At 46.9% G+C, this 23,192-nt stretch overlaps 1 protein-coding gene across 6 annotated transcripts; it reads left to right on the top strand.

Moving 5' to 3' along the window:
• Positions 1-21: 21 nt before the first annotated feature.
• Positions 22-15,675, top strand: LOC110481681 (uncharacterized). Of its 6 annotated transcripts, XM_085575557.1 has the most exons (4): positions 22-8,042; positions 10,559-10,714; positions 11,864-12,021; positions 13,971-15,675. In XM_085575557.1, exons 1-4 carry the CDS (start codon positions 7,492-7,494, stop codon positions 14,180-14,182), a joined length of 1,077 nt encoding a protein of 358 aa, XP_085431683.1. In that variant the 5' UTR covers positions 22-7,491; the 3' UTR covers positions 14,183-15,675. The 6 variants fall into 6 exon arrangements, with proteins under 6 accessions (XP_085431683.1, XP_021406104.3, XP_085431679.1 ...); XM_021550429.3 differs by lacking the exons at positions 10,559-10,714; positions 11,864-12,021 and having other exon boundaries at positions 7,902-8,042; XM_085575553.1 differs by lacking the exons at positions 22-8,042; positions 10,559-10,714 and having other exon boundaries at positions 11,779-12,021.
• The last annotated feature ends 7,517 nt before the right edge of the window (positions 15,676-23,192 follow it).

Raw genomic sequence — 23,192 nt, 5'->3', positions numbered from 1 at the left:
CGGCCCGCCTCGTCCCGGCGCGGAGACGCTGGCGAGCCCCAGCGCGGTAGGGGTGCTGTTCTGGGTGTCTGCCCGCGCTGCGCTTCTCAGGTGTGAGAGGCCTACGTCCAAACGCAGGCGGGCATGCAATTGCATCGCGTCTTCATCGGGATACCACAAAGGGCTCCGTTTGCTTTATTTGTTACATGGGCAACAGGGAAAAAAGCTCTTCTGAAGCTCACTGCTTACAATGTCACTCTTGCAGATCCTGAGGAGGGACATAAAATTGATGAGGGCTGAAGCACCTCCCCGATGAAAGCAGGCTGAGGAAGTTAGGACTCTTCAGCTTTCAGGAGAAGGTTTTGTGGAGATTTCATAGCAACCTTCCACTAACCTTCTACTAACAGGGAAGCCAGAGAGGGACTCTTCATCTGGAGCCATAGTGATAGGATAAGGAGTGTCAGGTACAAACTGAAAGAGAGGAAATTTAGGTTAGATATTAGGAAGAAATTCTTTACTGTGAGCGTAGTGAGACACTGGAACAGGTTTCCCAGGGAGGCTGTGGATTCCCCACTCCTGACAGTGTTCAAAGCCAGGTTGGGCAAGGCCTTGAGCGACCCTGGTCTAGTGGGAGGCGTCCCTGCCCATAGCAGAGGGTGTTGGGGCTACATGATCTTTAAGGTCTGTTCCAATCCCTTAACATTCCATGATTCTGTGATCTTATCTAGCTCATGTACCTCTATAAATAAATGGCTTATTTATAAATTACAGCATTTGCATTGCTCTTTGGCAGCTTGTTTTGCTGAATCACAGACATCCAGGAAACGGCTCCTGCCCTAAAAATCTTGCAGTCTGGCTTAACACAAAATACAACAAATAAGTAATGAGATTGTGCAGCTGTTTGGACAAACAAAATTTCTGTTTGACGTCTTCAGGAAATTTGAGCTTTTATATGTGTGTTATATAAATAAATATGTGCATGCACTTACATTTAAATCCATTGTAAAGTCATAAATTCTTTCTTTTTCATCTGTTTCCTGTTCACTTCTAAGGAAAACACTGATCCTGGGACTGCTGCCTGTAACAGTTGTCACCTGATTTTTTGTCAAGTGAGATGTTTAATGGGCTGTACAGCACAAAAGCTGACCCATTAGCTTTACTTACCCTGTACAAAAGGCAACTCAGATTCCTGAAGATTAACCACCTTCTCTTTGATGGGAATCAGGCAGAACACACTGAAGTGACCGCAGACTTTTGTCCATGCTGCCACCTACCTCTGCCTGATTTGCTCAATGCAATAGGAATTTTCAGGCTTTGTAGACTCATTTAATCACTGATTTCTCTAGAAGTGTGTGTTAGTATTTTATGATAGGGCTGTGATTGTCCAGTGAGCAGTGGAACTGCAAGCCAGACTCATTTCACATGAGTCAGAGAGGCAACCCGAAATCATAATGAATTTCTGCCACTGTCAACCACAGCTGGATTCAAACCAGATGCTAACAGCTGAGAGGCTCTTTAGCCTGTTATGGATCTTCCAAGCCACCTAGTCTCTAGTCTTTGCCTGCCCTGACTGAAGTTTATCAAAAATAATATCTATAGCTTAAGGAAATGCTTCCTGGTTCAGTAAAGTCTGGTGGGTAACTCTGCTCCCCTTTGTCTTGACCCCAATTATTAAACACTGATAAGAACTGGGAAGTAAGTGGTTGCATTATTTAACAAATGAAAGGTCAAAAGTGCTGCTATTCAGTAAGGTCAAAGGTTACCATCACTGTTATTAAACAGTTCGAAAGCAGTTTCTCCCATTCCTTGCCATCCCAGGCTGAAACAAGGAGCTGCTCAGCAGTGGGCAGACAGGAGGGAAGAGAGGCACCAGGCATTATTCAGCTGTCATCTGGCTAGGTGGCATTTCTGAGACACCTGTTTCAGCAAGGGAAGGTCCACAGTCCAGCAGCTGCCATCAGAGGACTGAGTTCTCCTGCCTTTGCACAGAACATGCACATACCTGTGTGCCAAAAGGTTTCCACTTCTACCAGCTCCACCCTTTAGAGCTGGCATCCTTTTGGGGGAGAAAAGAGTCTCAGATTCCCTTCCACTCATCACAGGCAAGGTAGCAAAGCTTGCTGAGCATCTTGAAATACATGTGAGTTGTTGCTGTGTGCACAGTGTCTCCTGGATGCTTGCACACCTTTCACAAAACATTTGAAAACCTTTTTAGTGATGTAGTGAAGTGAACTCATCTTCATACATGTTCTTTAGTATACCTCATCTCCAAAGAAAGAAAAATAGCTATGTCATTTCCATTTCTGCTGGTACAAATTGATAAGGCTGTCCTCAAAATCCGCTTGCAGAACAACTATTGCACTGTCCTGGGCATCCATTGGGCTGACACTGATCACAAGGTATAGTGCCATCCATCACCTGTTTTTTTTGTGTGGTGGGGACAAATCTGCATTTGGTTCCCATGCAGCAAAAAATGGATAATGGTTATTCCTCCCAAGTGTGTTGAATATAAAATCTAACCTTCCTTCAAATCATCTCAAAATTTCAGATTGTCTCTGACTTCATAAACATTGCAGTTTTGAATAATTTTCCTGCTTTTAAGTCCTTACTGCTAAGGATAGTAAAAGATAGTAAGCAAGAGAGGAAAGTACAGGGTTTTTCTCAATAAGGAAGGAAAGATAGATGGTTGCTTGTCAGAAGGGGAGGAGACTGTGGATGACAAACAGCTGAACAAACTTCAAGAACTGCAAAGTGAAGCCTTGAGCTATGCTGAGGATAAAAAGTAAGGAACTAGAGCCAAGTGATGTTTTAACAGCAACAGAAGGGATCTGGAGTGTCCCTCCCTGATATAATACAGACACTTTCCTCTGTCTTGGAGATTGTACTAAACATGGAAAAATGCTGGGAGTACCTTGACTGCACATTGTTCAAAGGAAAAGGATGTGGGTCTTTTGTCTCATCTAGGACCAATACTGTTTTCTCCATTAGTGGGACCTGAGCTAGCTGTGTGTAGTCATGGGGAGACACAGAGAGGAAGGGGTGAAAGCGCAGTGTGTGCCATGAGCTGGACTCCTCCACTTCTGGAATGTCTGCAGTAGCACTCTTGGTAACAGCAAGAAATTTGGCTAGTAGGTCAGGATGGGAGCAGCTGTGCTGAGATACTGAAGAAATCTACAGGAGGACTGTCACAAGCCTTCCCTGGAGATTCTCTTTGGCATAATCCTGGGCAGGCAATATACCCAAAAAAAGTGGTCATCCTGCCTTACTCAGGAAAAGACAAGCACGAGAGCCAAAGAGCTTTGTCATTTCGTGACATCAAATCTTCTATGTCTTTAAGGTTTGTTTCATGCTTTTCATCACTCCCCTAATAGCCTCTATCATACTGACTGCTCTTGGCACAGGGGACAGGTAGAGTTTACTGGGGTAAGAAATACCAATGTGCTGATTACATCATCCTGCCCGGGCATCACTTGAGTTGCTGTGATACTTCTAGCTGACAGCTGAGCACACATGTCTCTCTTGGTTGTTTTTCAGGTACCCAGAGGGGTGAGATGTAGCACTGTGACTTTGCACATACCATGCTGCCAGTTGGACTGCTGATAGCCTGAGCAGGAAAGTGCTGTTGAGGAATCCTGGGAAAGACAGAATAGCACAAGGAGAAATTGCTGTGTCAATGTAGTTCTGACTGTGGTTAGGCTTCAGGAGAATTTAATGCATTGTTATAGCTGTTATCCACATTGTTGTGGGTATTATCCAGCCCATCATTTTTGTGTCTTGGCACTAGGATTTAATATATTTACAAATAGCTAACACAAGATTTTTCAGACATCCTACAAGGTCAGGCAGTGCATAGAAGACTGCTAAATTGTTTTGGTGATTCCCTGGATGTAACCTGCTGATGACATTCCCTGGTCTTTATAAATTTGATTTTTAGGACTGACACTCAACTCTACAAGCTGCAGTTGCTACAGCAAAATGCTAAGAGCATGCCTTATAATGCATGCCTTATAATAAACCTGACTGATTTAGGCTTTTCAGGGCTGTGACCAAAACTACACATCACAGAGTGGAACGAATCAGCTGCCAGTGGTAATCACAGTCTTGGTGTAATGAGGTTTAATCAACTTGTCCTTGGAAGAGAGATCAACAAGTTCTGAAGCTTTCAAGTGGCTCCAGGCAGAATCTCTCTAGTGTTTAAGCAAAAAAGCAATGAAGACTGGGGTGATGCTTGACGCATGTGGCAAGCTGCTGATGGGATGGATGTTTCTGGCCTAGCACCTGAGAGCCCAGAGCAGAAGCAAAGAAGTGCATGCAGGGGAGCTCTGAAATCAGAAGGATTGATAAGGCAGAGCTCATTAACTAAAGATAAGGTTTCCAGACAATATTCTTCTTGTAGTAGTCTTGGTTTTTATCCAGGCAGAGCTTATTCCTGTTGGAGACCTCTGCATGTCTCTCTTTGCCAGATAGTCAGAGATCACTAGCCTTTTCTCAGTGTCACTTTCTATACTGATTGCCATTTTCAATAGGGTTTTTGGTTTTTTTTCCCTCAGAAAATACCTCCCAATATGAAATTTCTACTCAGTCTAAGGCACCTACTTATGTATTTTTACCTTTAAAAATGTATAGGAGCCCAAGACCAGCTCAGGTGGGTTGTGCAGCTTCAGATAACTGTGTCCTCCAAGCATCAAACAACCAGAGAGATGTTTGCATCCCCATTTCTGGAGCACTGACTATTGCCAGAAAAGCTTAGCCATATCCTCAGCAAGCCTTTTGCCTTTGTGTGGATTCATTCTTTCACCTGCTGCTTAATTACTTTGTTTTAAAAACCTAGCTGCATTGTGCTGACATTTATATGTGGTTTCTATTCTCAGTAATAGAGATGAGCCAGGTAAATTATGTCAAAAAAGGGGAGGAAAAGAGGGTTCTTTGCACAGCATCTGCTGCAGAGGCTGTTCCTCCACATGCAGTGTGTGGCCCTCACCCAGGCAGCCTTGTAACTGCTAACAAAGGAGGGGTTTCCTCATTTTTACTGCAAGACTGAAACATATGTTCTGTCTAATTCAGGAGAAAATGTTACTCTGAAATTTCCAGCTTTTCTTTCCTGCCTCAACTCAGCTCTGGGCAGAGATTGAGGAAATCTGAGATGACCCAGGAGAGAGAGCAGCAGAGACCTCTGCCTAAACTGTTTGAATAGATACCCTTTCCAAATGCTGGCACCTGGGAATCCTTTAATGACTTGGATGGTGCTTTGGGTAGACTGAATATCTCCTTTCAGAAACAGAGGCTTATTATTATTATTTATTTATCTGCCTTAAATCCTGCAAGCAGTTGGAAAGTAACCCTTTCTTGTGTTACATTCCTACCAGTGTGCTGAATATCATGAGGCCAAAGTTTATTCTCATTTACTCTGATGTAACTGCAAGTATAAATCTGTATTAAGGCAGATACTTTACATCAAATTTTCAAAGGGCAGAATATGTCTTTATTCACTTAGTAATCTTAAACACACATCTCCCATTCATAAGGGAATTATATGTGAAAAATTCCAAATGTTAAATGGATATGTGCCTCAAACATAGCTATTATTGAAAAGCTAAGTAATAATTTGCAACTGAGAGGATAGGGTTGTCATTGAAAGAAGTAGTAGAACACCATGTAAAAAGTATTTTGTCCTCTGCATCAGGAAATTGTTATAACAACTGAATTTTATTGACATTTCTTTATTTACAGAGCTCTGGTAGGAGTAATTTTTCCTCCTTGTCTGCATAGAGGCATCTATTTGATCTAAAGAGAGAATGCAATCTTTGGTGTTACGGATATGCATGAAGACACTTCTTAATAATCTGTTCCAGAGCCCTAATCCCCTAAAATTTATTTCCTACCTCTCTTCTTCTTGTCTAGAGTTGTTTGTCATTGTCTGCATCAGTCCCCAAATCTGATCTACTCTATAAAATCATCATTTGTACGCCTGAGCCACATTCTCTTCAGACTCCTGCCTTTCTTGGCTTCATCTGTTTTCCAGATCTTTAAACAATTCATAGCAAAAACCATGAAGTGAACAAGTAAATGCTGCAGCTTTGGAGGTTTTCCTTTACCTGAGCCCAGCTTACAACTGCAAGGGTGAAGGTTGCTCTGGTTTGTTTGGCACCTTGCAGAATGAATCCTGCTCCCAGTCTGGCCTTTAGTTTTTATGGGATTACAAGTAGTGTCACAATAATAAATACCAGCTTGCTTTCCTGCAGAAACTGTTACATTTGCCATTGCTTCTACCAGCCTCTACCTCAGAATTTCCTGCAGCAGAATGACCTTGTCCAGCAAGGTCTGGAGGTCATTGCAGATCTGAGCTAAGGAAGTTTCCCCATGACAATAAGAGAAACCACATGCTCAAGTCCCCCCTGTGAGTTTGTCAGTGCAGCAGCACAGCAGTATGCCCATAAAAGATGGTGTGGGTCTCTCGCAGCTATTTATTTGGGCTTCATAGCCAGCCACAGGGTGATTTCCTGCTTAAAACAACTTGTGAGGTGTAGAGGTGCATCTGAACTGTGAGGCCTGGGGCTGTTTTCCAGCTTGGAGGCCCAGATGTGCACTGCTGCTTGTTTGTCAGGATGCAGCTGGGGTGTGTACTTGTCTGCCCTCTCTTCTCTCCCTACCATGCTTCCAGCTTTCCATTGGGAAAAAAACGGATTGAGAGCAGGAGGGTGGGTGGTGTGGTGGACTCCTGGTTTAGTCTGCCTCAGAATTTCATACAGTTCACCTCAAACTAATAACATTGCAAAGCTTGACCTGGCACAGTAGAATCACTGTGGGACAGGCTGTTTCCAGCTTCTGAGCACCTAAGACCTGCAGACTGGGACTGTGGTAGTGCTTTTGAACCAAATTTCCTTTCCCAGACAACCACCATGAGATGTCCTCAGGCATTCTTTGTTTTACAGTTACCATTACCAGTAGGGATGAGCTAAGGTATAATTTTTTTGGGAGAGGGCTGTTAGGGTCAATACTGACAAATCTGCCTAGTTCTAGGACTTCAGTGGGTCTCTGTGTGCAAATGCTTAATCAATTTTAAAATACAAAACTACCTGAAGTTTCCTTTTCATTTAACCACAGCTTTATTTTTGCCCCTATTTACCCAGAATCACATCCTTTCAGCTTGAGATCATCTGTCTTAAAAATTATGGGCTGTTAGGGTGTGTTTTTAGTTTCCCCACATTATGGTTTCTCCCTCTCCCCCTCTCTATGCTATTTGGTCCGTCCCTCCTTCTCCTCCTCCCCCTTTTGCCTGTCAATCTTCCCTTTCCCCACCCCAGTTATATAACTTGCTGCTGAGTCATTCCCCTGACTCCACCCTGGGGCTTGTCTGTCACCCTGAGGCCTCTCCCTTCCATCCATAACCATCTGGGGCCTTGGGTGATAGGCTGATCCCCAGGGACCCCTCCTTCCCCCTCTCCCTATTAGATATCTCCCTTGATTGTCATACCCTTTACCACTCCCTGGTTATTCCCCATTGGTTCATTGATGTTCCCTCCCCATGTTACCACCCACTGTTATAATCCCCTGCCAACTGTACCCTCTTGCCTTTTGGGGCATACCCTATTCGAGCTAAGGTGGTGCCCGTGGACCACCAATAAACTTGGAGCTGTGCTACCCTTGAAAGGACGACTCCTGAGTCTTTGTCATCGGCACACAGGGTCCCCTAGAAGTTTAGTGCAGCAGGACTCACAGGTAATACCCCTCGCCCGCGGTGGCCAAAGGGGGTGGCCTTTGTTGACAAGCATGCCTAGCACTGAGCTAGCTGCCGACCAAAGGAGGCACCGCATCAACTTGGCGCCCAACGTGGGCCCTGGAATTGCTGCCAGACCCCTCGCACAAAACCAGCGGGGCTGCCGCCCCTGGATTTACAAAACTCCACACGACAGCCTGCAAGAGGTCCATGGCCCTGAGTTACCCCCAGTCACAGCAGGCCTTGTTTTAGAGGTTGCTCTCCTGGGGGATGGGAGAGGCAGCTTCCTTGGAAGTCTCTCCCCAACGAAGACCCCACTTCAGATTTTATTTGCCCCCTGGACTTGGTAAGTAGGGAAAATTCCCTACATCTTTTCTTTCTTCCCCCCCTTCCTTTTTCTTCTCTCTCTTTGGGTGCGGGACAAGGGGATCCTTTCCTCTTTTATTCCCTGGGTGGGGGAAAGATTTTGGGGTTGTCCAGTTGGGGCTGTTTCAATTTCTTTTTACCTTTTTTCTGAAGTGGGAATTTTATTTGCTCTGCATTTTTTGAAACATCATAATGGTCAACAAGTTGTCTGCAGAGCAGAAGGGGGTCTTCCTCCAAGTTGTGGGTATCCTATTGGGGGGTGGGGTGTCTGTTAAGAAAGGTCAAGTTAAAGATCTAGTGAGGTGGCTCTTTCTTCATTTCCCTGAGGTGACTACCCCTGAAAAGGTGACTGATAACCAATTTTGGGATCAAGTTGGACAAAAATTAACAATTCTAGGCAAAACAGGGAGTAGTCAGATTTCTAAATTAACATTTTGGGGTTTGCAAATTCAAACAATTTTAAAAGCAAAACAGGGAATGGAGATAGAGCCATCATCCGACAGATCTTCCCCAGTTATGTTCTCCCCTAGCCCTCTTCCCTCCCTGGTTTCCCCTAGACCTGGAATTCTGAGGGGAGCAATCCACGATCCAGCGCGGGGCTGCTACTGACTCCCCGGCTCTCCTCAGAATACTGGGTCCCCCCGCCTGAGGAGTCTCGGATGTCTGACTCCCCAGGAATTTTCCAGTCCCCATCTTTCCCCAAAATGTACAGTTCTATCCAAAAAATCCCCAAAGTTTGTTAGATTTAACATCCCCGATTCCCCATCTCCCCAAGATGGCCCCCAGAGAAGCCAAGATGGCAGATACCGCATGGCTTTTCCCGCCACTTGTTCTCCTCCTCAAGATAGCACTGGCACCGAGGGGAGAAAATGGTGGGCGCCACGTGGATTTTCCCGCCTCTTGGTCTTCTTCTTCCCAAAATCCCTTTCGTTCCCCTTCCAACCCCTTCCGGTCCTTTGACCCCTCCCCCGGTTCCCGCTCCTCCCTTTCCTTGGCCCCTCCTCTTCCCTGCAATCCCGCCTCCAGCTCCGACTCCAGTTCCCACGGATTTGACCCCTCCCACCAATGTTACGCCTCTAACCCTGGTTCCTCCCTTGGCCACTCCCCCCAGGCAGAAGTCCCTCCTCCCACGGGCTCCACCCTGTCCCTTGGCCCCTCCCACCTGGAACCACCTTCCGGTTCCCACAGTCCTCCTTCCGGTTCCCACGATTGTAGGACCAGGGAGGTGGGGCCTGGGAGCAGAAGCAGCTCTCACTTACCATCAGGATCCCTCCCTGAAAACAGCAGTCCCACACAGACACTCCTGGCTGCGCCAGTCACCTACATCCCAATGGCCAAGGGTGGCACGCGCGCCCAGTGAACCCCACTGCTATTTCAAGTTACCAAAGAGTTATGCAGGGCGCAGTGGGAGTTCACTCGGGAGAGCGAGTGCTTCCGGGGGATGCGGATGGCCACTTTGTCAACAGACCTTACCCCTGCAGATGTCCGCCAGCTCTTCTCCTGCCTCTTGACTCCTACGGAGTTCTTGAGGTGGGAGACAGAGTGGTGGAAGGAGGTCTGGGCCTCCCTTTACCAACTTTGGGAGGACCTGGCCACTGCTCATGATGCAGGGGGAAGGATGCTCTCCCTTGACCACCTCTGCGGTCAAGTGGAGTGGGCCGACGGAGGGCGACAGGCCTCAGAAATCCCCCGGAATGCGTTGCGAGAATCCGTGTGGGCAGCAGAAAGGGCGTTCTTAAATCTTAAACCGAAGGGTCAGGTCTTGAATTACCTCAAGATCATGCAGGCCCCCAATGAGACCTTTTTAGATTATGTCGAGAGGCTCCGCAGGTCGGTGGAGCTCCAGATAAAAGATGAAACTGCGAGGCAGGAGGTGCTGCGGGAGATAGCGGCAGTCAACGCAAATGCCCAGTGCAAAGCAACCATCCTGAGTCTCCCTCTGGAGCCAAAGCCAACCCTACATGACATTCTAGAAGTGTGTGAGATAAAGGTCGACTTCTTGACGACGGAAGAACCACCTAATGGGGGACCTGCACCGGCCACACCACCGCCAGCCAGACCGAGACCAGCCCGACATGCCTATGCCGCCAACATCGGACCGCCGATGCCGCATCAACGCCCTCGACCCATAGAGCACAGCCAGAGACCAGGAGACCATTGCTTCCTGTGTGGGACTCCAGGACATTGGTTTGGGGACTGCACCCTAAAAAAGGGATTTCCATCAAATTAAGAAACAACAGGGCGGGACCCAGGGACCGCCAAAAAACTGACTTTTGAGCACAGCTCCCTCCTGCGCTCGGACATAAATTTGGTGGGCTCTGTGTTTTCGCAGGGAGGGGGATTCCAGCAGATGCCCACACCAACCTCAACAGCCACCAAAATGGACTCGACAATTCCTGGACTGGACATTATTCCAACGGATAGTACACGTGCACTCTACGAGCAGCAACACCGCAGGCCCATTTTAACAACAATGTCGTGTTTTTCCCCTTTCAGGCTCCAGCTGACAAAACTGCTGCACCTCCATGACTCAGACCGCCACCTAGTCTTGGTGGCGCCAGAGGGTTCAGGTACCTGGGACCAGCTGAGATGGAAGTACATCGTTGTTGGCGACACAAAATACACACCCCAGGAGATCACGGTACTGCCCGGGTTAGTGACATCAGACCCAGGGCGCTTCATGCTTCCCCTGCATTGTGTTCGCCTGCCACTGTTTCTCCCCAAGGGTCAAATAGTGGTCCAAGCCATCCCAGTCCCCGAACCACCTTGGGACCGGGAGCAGGCTGAAATTTAAGAAAAAACTTATTCCATCTGTCTATTGGGCACAGGCCCTTGGGGAGAACAAGCCAAAAATAACTTGTGGCCTTAATTTCTGGGGCAAGCGAAAGACAATGCAGGGGCTCCTGGACACTGGGGCAGATGTGACGATGATTCCCGCTTGGGAGTGGCCATCACATTGGGAATTGCAAAACGTGGCTGGACGCGTGCAAGGTGTAGGGGGTATTCAATTGGCACGACAAGCTAAGAGCATTGTACAAATTGAGGGGCCGGATGGGTAATTGGCTTCCAAACGCCTGTTCGTTTTGGATTTTATGGAACCCCTCTGGGGAAGAGACCTGATGGCCCAGTGGGGGGCAAAAATTGACATCCCTAAGCCCCCCCAGCTTTTTCGGGCAGCAGCCACTAAGGAGCGCCACCCAAAAACTGAATTGGCTAAGAGATGAACCAGTTTGGGTGGAACAGTGGCCACTCAACAAACAAAAACTAGCAGCACTCGAGGAACTCGTGAAGGAGCAACTTCAGAAAGGTAACATCGTGGAGACCACCTCTCCGTGGAACTCCCCTGTCTTTGTTATTATAAAGCCTAACAAGGACAAATGGTGGCTCCTTCACGACCTCCGTGAAATAAACAAAGTCATTGAAGATATGGGGTCTCTCCAACCAGGGATGCTGTCCCCATCAATGCTCCCCCGAAATTGGAATTTGGCCATAATAGACATAAAAGACTGTTTCTTTCAAATTCCCCTACATCCTGACGACGCCCCACGGTTCGCCTTCTCGGCTCCTACCATCAACCAAGAAGCCTCAAGGAGAAGATACCACTGGAAAGTTCTTCCTCAGGGCATGAAGAACAGCCCAGTCATCTGCCAGTGGTACATCTCCTCCTTGCTGTCCCCGTCCGTGTAGCTGTAGGAGATGCCATCATCCTGGACTACATGGACGACATACTGGTGTGCGCCCCCATGGACGATCTGCATACCTATGCACTTGGCCTAACAATGGATTCATTGATTGCTGCAGGGTTCAAGCTCCAGACCAAGAAGATTCAGAGGATGCCACCTTGGAGGTACCTGGGGCTGCAGATGAAAGCGAGGACCATTGCTCCTCAAAAACTGGAAATTCGCAATTCTGTCCAGACCCTAGCGGACCTTCAACAACTGTGTGGGTCGTTAAATTGGGTAAGACTGTGGCTGGGTATCTCCACCGAAGACCTGGCCCCCCTTTTCAATTTATTGGAAGGGGGAGAGGGGCCTAGTTCCCCACGGACCCTTACCCCAGAGGCGCAGAAGACGTTAGAAAAGGTACAAATATAAATGTCTGCCAGGCAGGCCCACCGCTACCAACTGGGTCCGCCCTTCCAGTTCATCATCCTGGGAAAATTGCCACACCTCCATGGGATGATATTTCAGTGTCACAGTAAGATCAGGGAGGAGGACCATGGCTCGAGGGACCCTCTCTTGATCATAGAGTGGGTTTTCCTCAGTCATCTTCGGTCCAAGAGAATGACCTCGCCACAGGAGCTGATGGCTGACCTCATCCGGAAAGCGTGGCTGCGCATCAGGGAGTTGGCAGGGTGCGACTTCGACATCATTCACGTCCCAATCCAATCATCCATGGGCCAATTTACAAAAGCAATGTTGGAGCACTTACTCCGTGAAAATGAGTCCCTGCAGTTTGTGTTGGACAGCTACACTGGTCAAATTTCAATTCATTGGCCGGCCCACAAAATTTTTAATTTGGATGTCCAATTTTCACTATCACTCAAAAGGGTCCAGAGTAGGCAACCTCTAAAGGCCCTGACAGTTTTCACTGATGCGTCCAGAGCATCCCACAAGTCTGTAATGACTTGGAAGGATCCTCAGACTCAGCAGTGAGAGGCAGATATTGCCAAGGTGGAAGGATCACCTCAAGTAGCTGAGTTGGCCGCTGTCGTCAAGGCTTTTGAGAGGTTCCAGGAACCCTTCAATTTGGTTACAGATTCGGCATATGTAGCTGCTGTAGTGTCCAGGGCTGAAAACGCAATCTTGCAGGAAGTGCCTAACACTGCCCCATATGAGTTGCTCTCACAACTAGTAGATCTTGTCTCCCACTGAGAACAACAATTTTATGTGATGCATGTCAGGTCGCACACTGACATGCTGGGGTTCATTGCCAAGGGCAATCGAAGAGCTGATGCCCTGGCGGCCCCGGTACACATGGTGCCACTCCCTGACCGGTTCCAACGAGCCAAGGTCAGTCATCAGAAGTTCCACCAGAATGCGCCTAGTCTGGTCTGGCAATTCCAACTGACCCGCGACCAGGCCAAGGCCATTGTGGCAACATACACCCAGTGCCAGAACCACAAGATACCCACACTCAGTGCTGGGGTGAATCCCAGAGGGCTGCACAGCTGCGAGGTGTGGCAAATGTGTGTCACCAAGATCCCTGAGTTTGGCAGGCTTAGGGACGTCCATGTATCAGTGGATACCTTTTCTGGCGCCGTCTATGCCTCTGCCCATGCAGGGGAGAAGGCAAAGGATGTCATCAACCACCTCATCGATGCCTTCTCCATGTTGGGAGTCCCTAAGGTTTTAAAAACAGACAATGCCCCTGCGTACGGATCCAAGCTTCCTGCAGCAATGGGGAGTGGAGCACACCACCGGCATTCCCCACTTCCCCACAGGTCAAGCCGTAGTTGAGAGGACCCACCAGAGCCTGAAGAAGATCATCAAACACCAATGAGCAGCTATGAAGGCAGAGTCCCCTCATGTCCAGCTGGCACAGGCATTGTTCACACACAATTTCCTAAATTGTGCGTTTGAGAACCTGAATCCTCCCCTTACGCGGCACTTTAAGACCAACCCTCAGTTGGAGCTGAAAGAGAAGCCACCGGTCCTTATAAAAGACCCTGAAACCTGGCAACTGCAAGGACCATTTGAGCTCATCACTAGGGGGCGAGGGTATGCATGTGTTGCTACCCCCTCAGGGCTGAGATGGGTGCCTGCAAAGTGGGTACGCCCATACATTACCAAGCCAGTTCAGGCCGCACTTATCAGACAAGTCGAGGACGTCTGCTGGAGGAGAAGGCAATGGACCAATTCAATCTAAGTTACCCCTTATTAACCCTCTTTTTATATTTACTTCACAGCCTCAGCCCGAGACCACCAGAAACAGCATGGACCCCAACCACCTGCTCGTTCTACTCTGCTTCACCATCCCCAGCTCTGCATGGATCGTTCCCCAGCCAACAAAGAACGTCTGGAAGACGCTGGCACAAGCCCTTGGGCAGGACAACATCTGTTTGTCCACCTCTTCCGCTGCCGACCCATTCCTGTTCTGCCTTGTAGGGATCCAATATAAATTAGATGATTTCCCCTTCACCTTCCCTAACCCCACCGCTTCTCCCAGCAAGAAAGCCTGCTCCTTCACCATCCACCAGCTGGACACGTGGAGATGGGTCAAACTGCTCCCCCTGATGGAAGATAGTCCCCAGGAATTGGACCTACTTGGATACTCTCCCTCTTGTACCTGTATTCATTTTGATGTTACCCCAGATCCCCAGGACCGGCCTAAAATTGAAGTCAGACAATCTAATCAAGCCTACACCACAAAGGAATGGTGCCAACGAGTAATCAAAATCCCTATGTTTTCCACCCCCAACAACCGTCCCCATTCCCTCCCAAAAGGCACATTCTTAATTTGTGGCACCCGGGCCTGGGCTGGCATCCCCCCTCACCTTATCGGAGGCCCTTGTATCTTCAGCCAGTTGAGCCTGTTTATCCCCAACCAGACAAAAATTTCTCATTGGAAACAGATTAATGGAACCTTCCAATTGGCTCGGCTAAAACGGGATACCGAACTCAGTAATCTGGATAAAAATTGTGACTCTGAAAGTTTTCATTGGTCCAAGCCAAAAGGCATGGACACAATTGTGTTTTTACCATGGGTGGCCATTGCCCATGCCTTCAGGGAATTGGCCGGCCTGGAGTGCTGGGTGGTGAAACAGGCCAATGTTACCTCAACTGCGCTTGCTGGTCTCCTATTAGATGAGGAGGTAACAAGGCAGGCAACCCTCCAAAATCAGGCAGCCATTGACTTCCTCCTCCTGCTCCACGACCATTCCTGTGAAGAATTTGAGGGCTTGTGCTGTATGAACTTAACATCCAAGGGTGGTGATGTCCGGAAAGCAATCAATAAATTGCAAGATATGATTAAAGACATCAAAAAGGAGACTGGGGATTGGTTGAGTGTCCTGGTTTGTAAGATAAGCTTGTATTCTATTTGCCATCTGTTGGAGGTTGGGTAGGTTTATTATCTCTTCCAAGAATGATGGTTTGCTCCGAAGAGGTAATGGTTTGTTAATGGGCCATTGACTGACTCACTGCAGGCCTGGTAACGTTACACCATCCCATTGTGAGATGCTCTACCCAGAGGGGGAAGCCAAGCACTCTTTTATGGTATAAAGTGGTACCTTTTGGGAGACAGAGCAGCTCTCTCTCTTTGTGGGATTCCCAGAGAAGCAGCTCCTTCGGCGGGATTCCCAGAGAAGCAGCTCCTTTGGCGGGATTCCCAGAGAAGTGGCCCCTTCGCTGGATTTACAGAGGAAGACCGGCCCAACTGCCACCAGATCTTCAGAGAAAATTATACCCTTCTAAAGATCACCACTTCAGCTGCAATTCATCAGCCACTGCAAGAGGAGCAGCTGTCCTTTCAACTGGACTGCTACCAACACCCCGACTCCTCAGGGTGTCAGGTTGTGGACTTTATCACTAGTTCTGTTTGTACCAATTGCATTTGCCTTTTTAAATTGTTATTTAGTTTCTCCTAGTAAAGAATTGTTACTCCCATTCCCATATCTTTTCCTGAGAGCCTTTTAATTTAAAAATCCTGGTAATTTGGAGGGAGGGGGTTTACCTTCTCCATTGCACAGGAGGCTTTTGCCCTCCTTCATAGACTCCTGTCTTGTCAAACCAAGACATTGAGCGACCTGGTGGGGTATTGGGGCATCTCAGGCTGGGCCACTTCTATCATTTGTTTGGGTCTAATGGTTGTGTTTGTTCTTATTTTAGCCCTTGTTATATTTGGAATTCTGAGACGGGTGGTGTCCAGCCTCATCACCAAAGCCCTAACAGTCCACACAGCAAACCTGGCTGCCCTCCTCCCTGCCCAGGAGCCTGATGTGGATGAAAAAGATCAACCGGTCCCAGAACTCGAGGAGGGACCCTGGGTGGAGACGGCTCCCACCTGCCAGCCGTGGTTTGCTGACACCTACCCGAATTCAGAATTCCTGCCCCAACCCGAGTTTAATTCATTTTAAGGAACTTTGAAGGACCTTTTAAAGGACTTTTCATCAGTTTTTCGTTTTGTTTAAAACAAAAAAGGGGGAGTTGTTGGGGTGTGTTTTTAGTTTCCCCACATTATGGTTTCTCCCTCTCCCCCTCTCTATGCTATTTAGTCCGTCCCTCCTTCTCCTCCTCCCCCTTTTGCCTGTCAATCTTCCCTTTCCCCATCCCAGTTATATAACTTGCTGCTGAGTCATTCCCCTGACTCCACCCTGGGGCTTGTCTGTCACCCTGAGGCCTCTCCCTCCCATCCAGAACCTTCCAGCTGGGGCCTTGGGTGATAGGCTGATCCCCAGGGACCCCTCCTTCCCCCTCTCCCTATTAGATATCTCCCACACAGGGTCCCCTAGAAGTTTAGTGCAGCAGGACTCACAAGTCATACCCCTCGCCCGCGATGGCCAAAGGGGGTGGCCTTCATTGACAAGCGTGCCTAGCTCTGAGGAGGCACCGTGTCAATGGGCCACAGCTGTATGGAGTTGGCTGAGGAAAGGTGAATGCTGCAGCCATTTTCTAAACATTATCTACTTGATGTAAAGAAAAATAGGAACTCAGGTATGCTGTTCGACATGTGCATTGCTGAGTGGTTGGAAGAATAGTGCTGTGAAAAAAACCTGAAATCAGGAATAGGTTATAATACCAGCCAGAGGCTATTGGTTGAAGCCTAGATCCAGCAGAAGTCAGTGTCAAAACCTTCACTGATTTTGCTGGATCAGGATCTCATCTGGAAAGTGCAAATGCAAAGTCAATGGAACTGCAGTTGCAGAAAGAGCAGTAATGCAGCTGTGGTCAGTGTTTCATATAGAGAAGCAAAATTACAAACCTACAGTATGAACTTGATGAAAAATTTAAAAGTGATTTTGAGGTGTCTACTTGTTCTGAAGAGAAGCTGTAAGATAATACCATGGGAGATGATTAGAGCATGGCCTGGGCTCTGGCCATGAGGAGATCCTCTCTCCCAAAGAAAACTCACAGCTGTCTCACATTACTGACTAAAGCAGACTCCTAAGGGGAGAGATTCCTCACAAATTACTTGTGAGAGCACAGCAGCATGGTTCAAACTCCCAGAGGACTTCTGGTTACAATTATATAACAATACTAAAGTCCATTGAACTTATTGCTTAAGCCAGAAGTAACCTTGGCTGATGATGAGCTCCCTTGTATGTTGTACAAATTCTACCTGGTAAATATTCACAGGCTTTGCACCCACCAGAGCAGTCCCCTTCTCCCTCAGTAGTAGGAACTTCAGATAGTTATTCCAACCCTATAGGAAGTGGTTTGGGAGAAGGCAGAATGAAAGAAATCTCTTTTTGTTTAGATTTAACAACACCTCCTTGGATACTCTAAACAATCATGAATAGTAAGTGGCATTATTACTCTTTCCCTCCACTGTTTTTAAGTAGAAAATTTAATGCTAGTACAACCTGAAGGTAGAAAGGGAAGCTTTTGCTTGTTTGTTTAGTAAGTGCTTTTTAAAGTTCCTTTTAAAATCATATTTTATAAGGTTTTTTTTTCTTTGCAAGGTTATGGCTAGAAAAGACCTGGAGTGGATGCAAAATTATCTCTCAGGTACTGTGCTCAGAAACAGATGTGAATTATGCTCTATGGGGTAACTCATTGACGTCTTTTATTATTACAGTTGTTGGATCAAAAACATAGCGGAGGTAGTGGAGACAGCAGGCCTTTTGAACAGCCTAGGAACAGGCAAACAGCAAATGGGAATTTCACTGAATGGATTTTGTACAGCAAAAGCTTGGTACACAGTGCCCTCTTTGTTCCACAGAGAAGAGTGCATCCTTCTGAACCTTGTAGCAAGAAATAAGCAAAATTCTAGCTAAGAAGTATTTTGAAGGGAAACCAGCTGTTCAACTTGGCCTCCTCCTTAATCTTTGTGTGTTTGGAAATGCTGTGCAAATCAGGGCTCCTCCAGGCCAAAGTGGAGACTGCAACAAATATCTGAGTGTGGATATTTGTGTCCCTGCAAGGACATATATCAAACATGGACACACAAACCTTTGCCAGCAGAAGAGGGGCTTTGACCCTCTGTAGGAGCACCAGAACTGTTTACTTCAAATGCTCTTTCTGTTGAAAGGCTCTTTGGGTTTGGAGCATTTGAGGGACCCAAATGCAAGGATCCAGTGAGATCCTCACTTGTTATATTCTCTGCCTCTGTTAGAGTTCAACCAGGCTTGTCACAGGCTGGAAATCTCTCTCCTCTCCTAATTTTGGTAGCAACAAGAGGATGGGTCTTTTCAGAGAGCCCTCCTCACTGAAAAAAACCACAAAATGCAGACATAGCAGAAGCTAAGAGCTTTCACACTCCAGGAAAACACAAAATTTCTGAGTTAGAAACAAATCTGCATGGGAAGAATCTGAAAGTAGCCTGTTGCCCAGTGATGTGGAAATGCGTGTGGTGGACAGACTGCACTCGGCATCTGAGGATGCAGCAGCTGCTGTGCCTGGAGCACACACAGGTGCTGCTGAGGCCTCAGCTGCTCACAGTTCCAGGAACTGGAGGAAGAGGCAGCCAGAAGGAGCAAAGAAAACACAGACTGAATAATCAGGAAAAGAAGATAAACTGTGCTGAGTGGCAGCTGGTCTTTAGAAAACAGGCTGTGTAAATACCCCAAGGGCCTTGTGCATCATCCTTGGGAAGCTAGTCCCCAGAGGGGGACTCAGCTGGGTCACCATGCCACACCACTCCACAGTGGAGGTATGTTTACTTCTGCACAGTCTTCAGTGTTTCCTGTGAGAACATTCCCCTGCTCATAATCAGTATCTGCTGACCTTTCAACGAGTGTTTCCCTTCTCTGTCTATACACATATGTTTGTGCCAGAAAAAGCCTCCAAATAAATTATTTACTGCTCATCTTCTGAAGGCAAACATGCAATCCAGGCCCGATTTTTACAGTGTTGAAGGGAGAGACCAGCGACCAAATAATAGGATTGTGCATTTTGTCTCCAATGCATAGGTGGCATACAGTGTACTTTCTCTACCTGTGCATAATGGAAGCAGTTTATAGGGAAAACTTGCATGGAATAATTTTCTGCATTGTATATACTGACAGTTTTCCTGATACTTTTGCAGTGGTAGGGATGGGTGACTTTTAGAAGAAGAATGCAGCTTGCCAGCAGTGTTTCAGTGCCTGCTGTTAATGTTGCCTCTGGCTGTAATTGTGCAAACCATCTTTCAATGAATATTTGACAAAAGGTATCACCAGTTTGTGCTTCTATTAACCCATAGCTCCATTTTGTATCTGCTATATCCCTTTCTTTTTCTGTTCATCCTTTGCTGTGTTTCTCTCTTCTCTCTCTGTCCTTCCTGTGGTTCTCCAGAAACGTGCTTTGTAATGTTTGTTCCCTGCAATTCATTTGTACTGGTGAGTTTGCCAGGCCTGGAGGCACACAGAAGTTTTGGCACTGACTTTGATCTGATCTTCAGTGATCTTGGTGAAAGAACTGACCCCAGCCTGGAGATGTGGGTTTCCTTATAGGACTCTGCAAAGGCCCCACAGAGCAGGGTTACCAAAGGAGAGGGTCAGCTGAAATGATTTGCTATGAAACATTGTCTTTGTCTAAGCTGAGGTTTGGAGCAGAAGAGCAGTGCTGACAAAGCAGCACTTAGGTGCCCTCTGGCCCTGCTTGGGGCTGCAGCTGTTGTAGCAGTGAGACATTCAGTCCTGCACCATCCAAAGCCTTGGTCTCCCTTCTGTTGTGCCTAGGCTGTGGTTTCCACCCACCTCTTCCATGCTTTTGGTACTTGCTGTCACCCAACACCTGGTTCAGCAAAGGAGCTATTTGGCAGAAAGCTTTTTGTAACCGACTTATTCAAGGAAATTAATAAACAAGAAACTCTGCCTAGTGCAGTCCACACTAATGGCCTGTCAAGCATATGGCAGTGCTATAGATACACTGTGCTTGATGCCTCACAAAGACAACATCCCCCACTCTAAGAAATTGGCAGCTTGATTTAGAAGCGAAAAATGGAAGGAAGAAGAGATGTGCTCCAGGGCAGAGACCTGTCCTCTCCCCAGCACTACCTGGACTGTTTATTTCATGCAGGGCAAAGGAGCTGGGGATTAGCTGTTGTCTTTACTCTGCAGGCAGGCAGCAGGTAGTAGTAACAAACTAGGGAATGGAAAAGGAGTGTAAAGAATTAATTCATAAAAGCTGAAAGGAGTTAAATGCACGATGACTCCTGGAATTTACTTGTGAACTTACTGTTCCACTCCTTAATCCTCTAAGATCCATACAGCGTCAGTTAAGGATCTGCGTCATCCATTTGTTTATTGGCTATCCATGGTGCCCACAGACTCCAAATGAGAGCAGATAATTATTTGCATTTATTGCCGGACTAGGGAACTTGTGCTGTGTTTCAGAATCTAATTGTTCTAGGAATACAAACAAACAGAGAACACAGAAGCAGAGAAAAAAAAGCAAAATTTCTTTCAATCTAAGAAAATTTTTTAAAAAGACCTGCAGAGAAGAAAGCATTATCACTTCCTTTTCATGTATGGGAACTAGAGGATTAAGAGATCAATTAACTTGCTCAAAGTCATGGAGAAGGGTGGGTAAGGAAATGAACCCAATCCATCACTAGCCTTTGCTTGCAATCCCATCTCTTCTTTAAATAAGGACTCTGCTCCATCTGTGCAGGCAATGTGGTCATATAGCTACCAGGCAATAGTCTGAATGGGAGTGTAAAACTCCCAATTTAGGATTAGGTTAAATTGTAGTTTTTGTAAGGGGTAAGAACTAATGCTACTAATGACTGGCTACTCAATTCCATAGATCTATGAGAAGGACTCAGATTATACTCACTCACACCTGTGACTTGCCTAAATCTGACGATTTACAGAATGTGCAATCACCTAAATACCAACAGCAGTGTTTTAGGACAGAAAAGTTGGGGAACTAAAGACTTGGAACAAAAATCTGGCTTGAGCTACCTGTTTTTTAATGAAGACTGTCTTGAACATCCTCACGAAGAAAGTCTGTCTGGAAGTTGCTGAGGGATGGAAAAGATAGCTTGTTTTTCCAGAAGCTGAAGTGGTTGCAGCCACTTGTTGTGTTGCAGGTGGGCAGTGGGCATGCAGCTGGTGGCTCCTGTGAGTCCATCAATTTGCCCCTGTCATCACAGCTGCTGGAGATCCATTCCTGTATCCTGCCCTCTGTAAACAGCAGCTCATAACCACAAAGCATCAGGCGTCTCTGGTGCAGCATCAGCTCAGGGAGCCTGAGAGCTGCTTGCTGAAAGCTGCTTTCTGTTTGCTTGCAGACGTGTCAATATTTACTGAGTGAGGCTCCACTTCTGCCCAGCTGGAGCATGACAGTTTTGCCACTCTTGCACTCAGTGGCCCTGTCTTCCAGCATTAACATCAGGAGGTGATGAGTGACCAGGCTGGCCTGATAAATGGGAAGAGATCTGCAAACAGAGAACAGCAAACACTTCCTGGGGGGCTCAGGACACCTGCTGAGAAATATGTTCCTTTTTTCAAGGATCAGGTGTCTTCTGATGGTGTATCAGGAGAGACATAGGAAAGGTGCTGAGGAAGGCCCAGCTGTGAGCAGGGGTACACAGTGAGCTGTTAAGGTGCTCTCATGGAGAAGGCACAGTGCCACCTCAGAGCTGTAGCTGTGTCACTGGGATTTCAACAGAGCCCTGTGAGTGCAATACTGAGGGGAAAATGACAGTCCAAGAGGTGCACCAGCAAGGTTGACCCCCTCTCCTGTTTCTGATGGGAATAGGGAAGGTAGGACACACTTGTGGGGAAGATGCTGTCAGGGGCTGGAAGGTGCTGGGCTCTGCTGCACAGTTACAGCTGCAGTTCCTTAGTTATCAGATGTGTTTGAGTGAGCCATTATCTGCAAATAAAAATCAAGAGGCCAGTGTTTAGTGTTCAAGCTTAATTCTCTGGGATTTCACAGCTGTTTGCGGATATTTTAGTGGTAGACACATTACAATTAATGGTTTGAATTTGGCTGGAGCTTACTGGCATGGTCTGCTCTGCATTAGGTGGACAATAGCTCCCAGTGGTGGGGACTGGCAGAAGGGAGGGATTACTAAGCAGTAGAAAAGGCTTAGAGACATTGAGGGGGAATATTCTGAAAAGGATAAGCTGCTCAGTTTGGGATTCTTCAAGGTTAGGTTTTTTTCACCCTTCTCCATCAGGACCATAGGGAAAGAAATTTAAATGACTGAAAACTGTGCCTTTTTGTACAGTTTAAGTGACAGGATGGCACAATAGGTTATCCAGATTTGGCTGATACACCTTCAAAAATCCCTCAGAGATGTCAGTGTTAGTGGCAGCATTTCCCTGAGGATTTAGGAAATGAGAGGGTCAGCAAGGGGGATATGAGGACAGGGAGTCAAAACATTATATAGAATCATAGAATAATTTATGTTGGAAAAGACCTCTAAGATTACTGAGACCAACTGTTAACCCAGCACTGCCAAGTTCACCACTGAATGGAAACAGCAGAGTGCAGAATAAGGGAGGCAGCGATAGATCAAGTATTGAAAGAAAAGCTATAAACAATGAGAGTAAGACAGGGAAAAATGATACAAAAATGGGGAATAATAGTTTATGCATTAAGTGAGAAATAGGAGTTGTGGCAGCAGAACTTTGTATACAGGCAAGCAGTGTAGTAGCCTTTTCCAGCTTTTCTAATACCACGCTTTACATCATGGCTGGTTTAATGTGGTGTGGGACTAGTGACCCAGAGGTTCAGATTTCCTTTGCCATTATGGATTTGACATTTCACCTCAGTGGGGCACAGCATCCCACAGTGATTTTGAGGGATCACTTAAATTAATTTTCATAAAAAGGATATTAAACAAGCTGCCACACCAGAAAAGGGTACCAGCAGAGCTACACTCAGTACTGTCATTCAAGGAGCAGTGCAAGCCTGCAAGGATCCCAGCCCTGCTACCTTGATCTAGCAGAGCCTGGGGCAGCCAGCAGCTGCACTGGGCTGCCTCCCAGGAGAAGGGTGGACAAGATCAGCCAATATCTGTTCCCCTTTAATCT

This window comes from Lonchura striata, chromosome 3 (genome assembly GCF_050655825.1).
Source record: "Lonchura striata isolate lonStrDom1 chromosome 3, ASM5065582v1, whole genome shotgun sequence".
Taxonomy (NCBI): Eukaryota; Metazoa; Chordata; class Aves; order Passeriformes; family Estrildidae; genus Lonchura; species Lonchura striata.
Note: the sequence above shows the minus strand (reverse complement) of the source record. Positions and strands in the feature narration are given on the sequence as shown.

Bases quoted from the DNA above. Each gene is read 5' to 3' on its own strand.
- LOC110481681 (XM_085575553.1), top strand. From the start codon at position 11,779: ATGGACGACATACTGGTGTGCGCCCCCATGGACGATCTGCATACCTAT. The intron at 12,022-13,970 runs GTAAGACTGTGG...TTTACTTCACAG, and splicing joins TGTGTGGGTCGTTAAATTGG to CCTCAGCCCGAGACCACCAG.